Raw genomic sequence first — 4,655 nt, 5'->3', positions numbered from 1 at the left:
TGCAATTGGAGAGCATTTTTTTTCATGTCAGGGAATTTCAAAAACCTTTCTCATATTCACACAGTGATGGTGGTAAACTGCATTGTAGCCATGGCTGCCCGCGGGCACACTAACAGATGTGGGTCTTCTGTATACACTCTGACCACCATCAGTTGGCAATACGGGTGAAGAGCCTTGACTAAGACGGAGAGAGATGGGATTCAAACCTACAACCCTGAGGTTGCAGGACAGACACCTCAACTGATCCTACTGTAACTCACTGGGGTCTCTGTATACTGAAAGAAAATGTTCTACCCCTGCCTACAGCTTAGGGAGCTTAACACGGTAGTGTTTATCTCCATCCATTTTTCCATTTTTCCTTACACTGCTAAAGAAAAGCATTTTTCGTCCCCACCATGTTTCGCTGTTGAGAAGATGAGTTCTGAGTTATGCAAAGTGTTAGTGTTCCATCAGACATGGAAACCAGATTCAGTTTAGATTTAGACCAAAATCATTTTCTACTTGAGAGTCCTTTGTAAAGGTCAGGTTTTCAGAGGTGACTACCAATAATGCAGAGTACCCATTGAGCTCAGCATCTCTGTACCTCCTCCAGGATTATCCTTGGCCTCTCAACTACTTGTCTGAATAATGCTCTTTAGTTTAGATAGACAGGCATGCGCACGGGCGGTTCTAGACAGGTGCAGTGCCGCTGTTAAAATGGTCCTAGCTCCTGTTATGACCCCTGTTCTGAAAACATACAATGCAAAAAAGGTAGATATGTCTTTTTGTCTGGAAATCAGTGTATTGTCCCTTGCTTTAAGTAGATAGGTATGACACTTTGCCAATGGAATAAGATGATTTACATTAAAAAACTACTCTGTTATATTATGTCAAGTGCATAATATCTAATCGCCTAATCATATTTTAAAGGGGAAAAAACAGATTATTTTTTTAGATCATCTAAGTTACCTGTTCAAATGAAGGAAGAATACACTTATCTAAAGAAATTCATACTGATTTTAGATCTGTTTTTACAGTTTAAGTCAATTTCTTATGATGGTATAGACTCACAGAAGAGACCACAATTGATTCATTCATTGGACTAATTTAGTATGTTGTATTTAAAATGTATTTTATTAATAATTTACAAATGACAAACATCTTCAGGCTTCAGCCATATAAAGAGGATCACAGTTTTCATTTGTTAGAGACTACAACCGTGGCTTTGTGGTTCACTGTTTGTTATTCTTTTACTCAGAGCCCCCATGTAAAAACTAGTGTTGCTCACACTGAGCCTGGTTCTGCTGGAGGTTTCTTCCTGTTAAAAGGGAGTTTTTCCTCTCCACTGTCACTAAAACCATGCTTAGTGTGAGGGATTGCATCCGAATCAATGAGTCGATGCAATCAACTGGTTTTCCTTAGATAGAACCCTTTGAATCAATTTGACTGTATGATGTGGTGAACTGTAAAGTGCCTTGAGATGACATGTGTTGTGAATTGGCACTATATAAATAAACTGAATTGAATTGAAAGTCAACTGGTTGCACTTAATTCAGCAGTCATTGCACACACCAGATGTTTAAGACATATATCTTTAATGAAATTGTCAGAGTATGAATACATTTTAACTTCTTTTCTTCTTGCAAGCTTACTAAGCATAGAGTGTAAATGATGACCAGGGGCGGATTTAGGAAATTTGGGTCCCTAGGCTAAGACAGGAAGGGGGGACTCTGAATTGAGAAGACAACACATAAAACAGACCCATTACACAGATAGAAAATTTTTAATAGAATAGACATTCATTATTTGTTCTAGGTTTTGTCCCTCTTCTTTTTCCTTTCCTTTTTGTTTTCCTCTCTGTTTTGTACTCAGCTGACTTTTCATGCTGCCTCAAAAGGAATGAAAGATTTTTTCCAAGCACTAAGCTCACTCAGCTGATTGCTCCTTCCTGTGTTTCCAAAAAGGTGACAGCAAAAGTAAATAACCCAGTCCTTATTTTCACTGTGGACAAGCCATGATCTACAGAAGAGGATTAGGGCCACTGAAAAAAAAAAGGTTAACGGATTTTTAAATTTTATTTCCGTTTAATATGGGAAAGTCAGAATTTTGAGATTAAAGTCAGAATTCTGACTTTTTTCCCATATTAAACTGAAATAATATTCAAAAATAAGTTCACCTTTCTTTTCAGTGGCCCTAATCCTCTTCCGTAATGATCTGCTTATCTGTTCTCCATTATTCATTTGGATGAAATAATAGCTGCATTATTCATGACAGCAGACAAGATAGAGAAGAGCAGGAGACGGGGTTACCAATCTACTTGCTCTGGAGAGCAGAGTTTGCTGCTTTTAGATGTTGTCGCCAAAGTCTCCAGTAGCAGAAAAAAGTCGCTAGATTTGGCGTTAGGCGCTTTTATGAAATCAAAGCGCTAGAGGGGTCTGAAAATTTGCTAAAAACAAAAGCGCTAAGCTGGCTGAGACACACTTAATATTCTGATGGTGTTTTAACGAAAGGATTTTTAATCAAAAACAGAATTAATGTGCACGAATAAAGATTATTTGTATTATTCATACATGTAACACGAGTTTTATGGGGCCCCCAGGAACTTGGGGCCCTAGGCAACTGCCTAGTATTTCCTAATGATGATCATAGTCATTTTCTCCCAGGCTACATTTTTTTGTAACTTAACTTTTTAGCATAATAACGATTAAATATTTTAAGAACGTACAATAAGGTTCTTATATTTGTTAAAGTCCAGTGATTGAAGATAAAATGGATTAAAGTTTCAGCGCTCGGGGTTCACTTAGCTGTGTCTGCTTTGTGATTGAAGCAGAGAGGCAGAGGGAGGGGAGAGAAAGCAGCGGAGCAGCAGCGGCCAGTGAGCCACCAGCCCTGAAAGCAACAAATAATAGCGAATTTAGCGGGTATCAGCTAGAAAACAAAACTTCTCTACAACAAAAGTCCTTTTTTTGGTTCTAAAACGACTGGTATCCCAAGAAATAGGCGACGACGCGTGGTCGTTTGGTTTTTTTATTTTATTTAAGAAGGCACCGAAGTCAGAACGAAAGAAAACAACAACACTGGAAAAAAAGACGAGGATTACACACAACAGTGACAATAATACAACACTAGAAGTGGTGCTGAGGGAGAGGTCCGGCTCAAAACCAGAAAATATCGACAAACGGGTATTTCTCTGAGCATATCGTGTGTGATTTATTTCCAACTGGCTTTTCTGTGTGAACTTTAAACTCAGGAAACAATGAAGACCTAGTCAGCAAGAACTCATCAAGTGTCTCGACGCTGCTAGCCGTCCTGCTAGCGTCGGGGAGCTAACTTAGCTGTTGGCTAACGTTAGCTTGATAGCTAAACGTGTTTTTCCGAAACTTTTTGTGTTGTTTCCAAGAAGCCCAAACGCTGAAGGATATTGTGAAGACAGAGGGGAAGGGCAGGATCCCTTCTGGACTATCACCCCCCCTCTGCGTACTTTTCTAACATGATGGCTACAGAGGTCAGCAGTGAGGATACGGGTTCGGTCACCGCAGGGACGGGGGTGGCAGGCGGAGGAGGCCCGGAGACGGCCCCTTTTCCCTACTATCCTAAGCCGAACAGAGTGAGAATGACCGATCTGGGACCAGGGCCGACCCAAACAGCCAGACAAAATTCAAACACATCCCCCGATTCGCTTCCAGACACGAGTATGTATCCGGTGCCTGGTGGGGAAATAACGGGCTCTTTGCTGTCGGTGGCTGGGAGTGGTGGAGAGGCAGTTTTTCAAGGAACCAACTCAGGGACAGGGGGCGGCATGTGCGGCTCTCCCACTTCGGAGAGTCCAACCAACCGAAGTTCACCCACATCCACAGGCCCTGATGGCTCATCGGGCTTCCCTCCTCTGCCACCCGCTCCCCCCATGGATGAAGGAGACCTGCCAGATTGGGGGGATGAGGAAGATCTGGTGTTTCCTCTCTCTGCACCTCCCACGAACCAGTAAGTACGATTAAGAAAGAAAAATAATAAAAGACGCACTGTTCTTTGAAGTAAAGAAAGCTGAAATTAACCCCCCCAAAAAATATTTTCAGGTAAGCAGAAGTGTTTGTGGTGCTGACTTCCTTTCCAGAGCTGTTTTACGGTATAAGTAACTTGCGATTCTCACATGCGTGTCTATTTTCACACTCTTCAGCTAATGTGCAAGTTTTATTTCTAGTTACCACAAATTCCTCGATTCACATTGCTGCCGATTATCTTTTTGTTCTCAGTATTTTTATCCAACTGGATGTGAATAAAACCTCAAAACAGGTTCTAACTAAAGGAAATCCATTTTATTAGTATTTTTTTTTTTTTTTACTTAAGAATAAAACTAAACAAAAACATCTTGCACAGGATGATGTTGGAGTCAAATTGGAAGGTGTTTTTTTCACTTAAACATAAAAATTTATATATATATATATATATATATATATATATATATATATATATACACAGATGTGTCAAGTAACTAAGTACAAATACATTGTTACTGTACTTACATACACTTTTTAGGTATATATACTTTGGTCCATTACTTATTTTTCTTCCTACTTCTGATGTCTACTCCTTACATTTTCACACAAGTATCTGTACTTTCTATTCCTTAGATTTTTAAAACACATTACTCATTACTCTTGGCTTCTGTTTTATGTTTC

At 39.8% G+C, this 4,655-nt stretch overlaps 1 protein-coding gene across 1 annotated transcript in view; it reads left to right on the top strand.

The window, feature by feature from the left end:
* Positions 1-2,805: 2,805 nt before the first annotated feature.
* Positions 2,806-4,655, top strand: part of rasa1a (RAS p21 protein activator (GTPase activating protein) 1a) — a 49,075-nt gene continuing 47,225 nt past the window's right edge. The window contains exon 1 of the mRNA XM_038269798.1: positions 2,806-3,960. Coding sequence (XP_038125726.1) covers positions 3,470-3,960 — 491 coding nt within the window. The 5' untranslated portion in view covers positions 2,806-3,469. The remainder of the gene's footprint in view (positions 3,961-4,655) is intronic.

Source organism: Cyprinodon tularosa, unplaced genomic scaffold (genome assembly GCF_016077235.1).
Source record: "Cyprinodon tularosa strain WSP-4 unplaced genomic scaffold, ASM1607723v1 ctg74, whole genome shotgun sequence".
NCBI classification, from domain to species: Eukaryota; Metazoa; Chordata; class Actinopteri; order Cyprinodontiformes; family Cyprinodontidae; genus Cyprinodon; species Cyprinodon tularosa.
The sequence above is the reverse complement of the archived record's forward strand: the minus strand, read 5'-3'. Positions and strand labels throughout refer to the sequence as shown.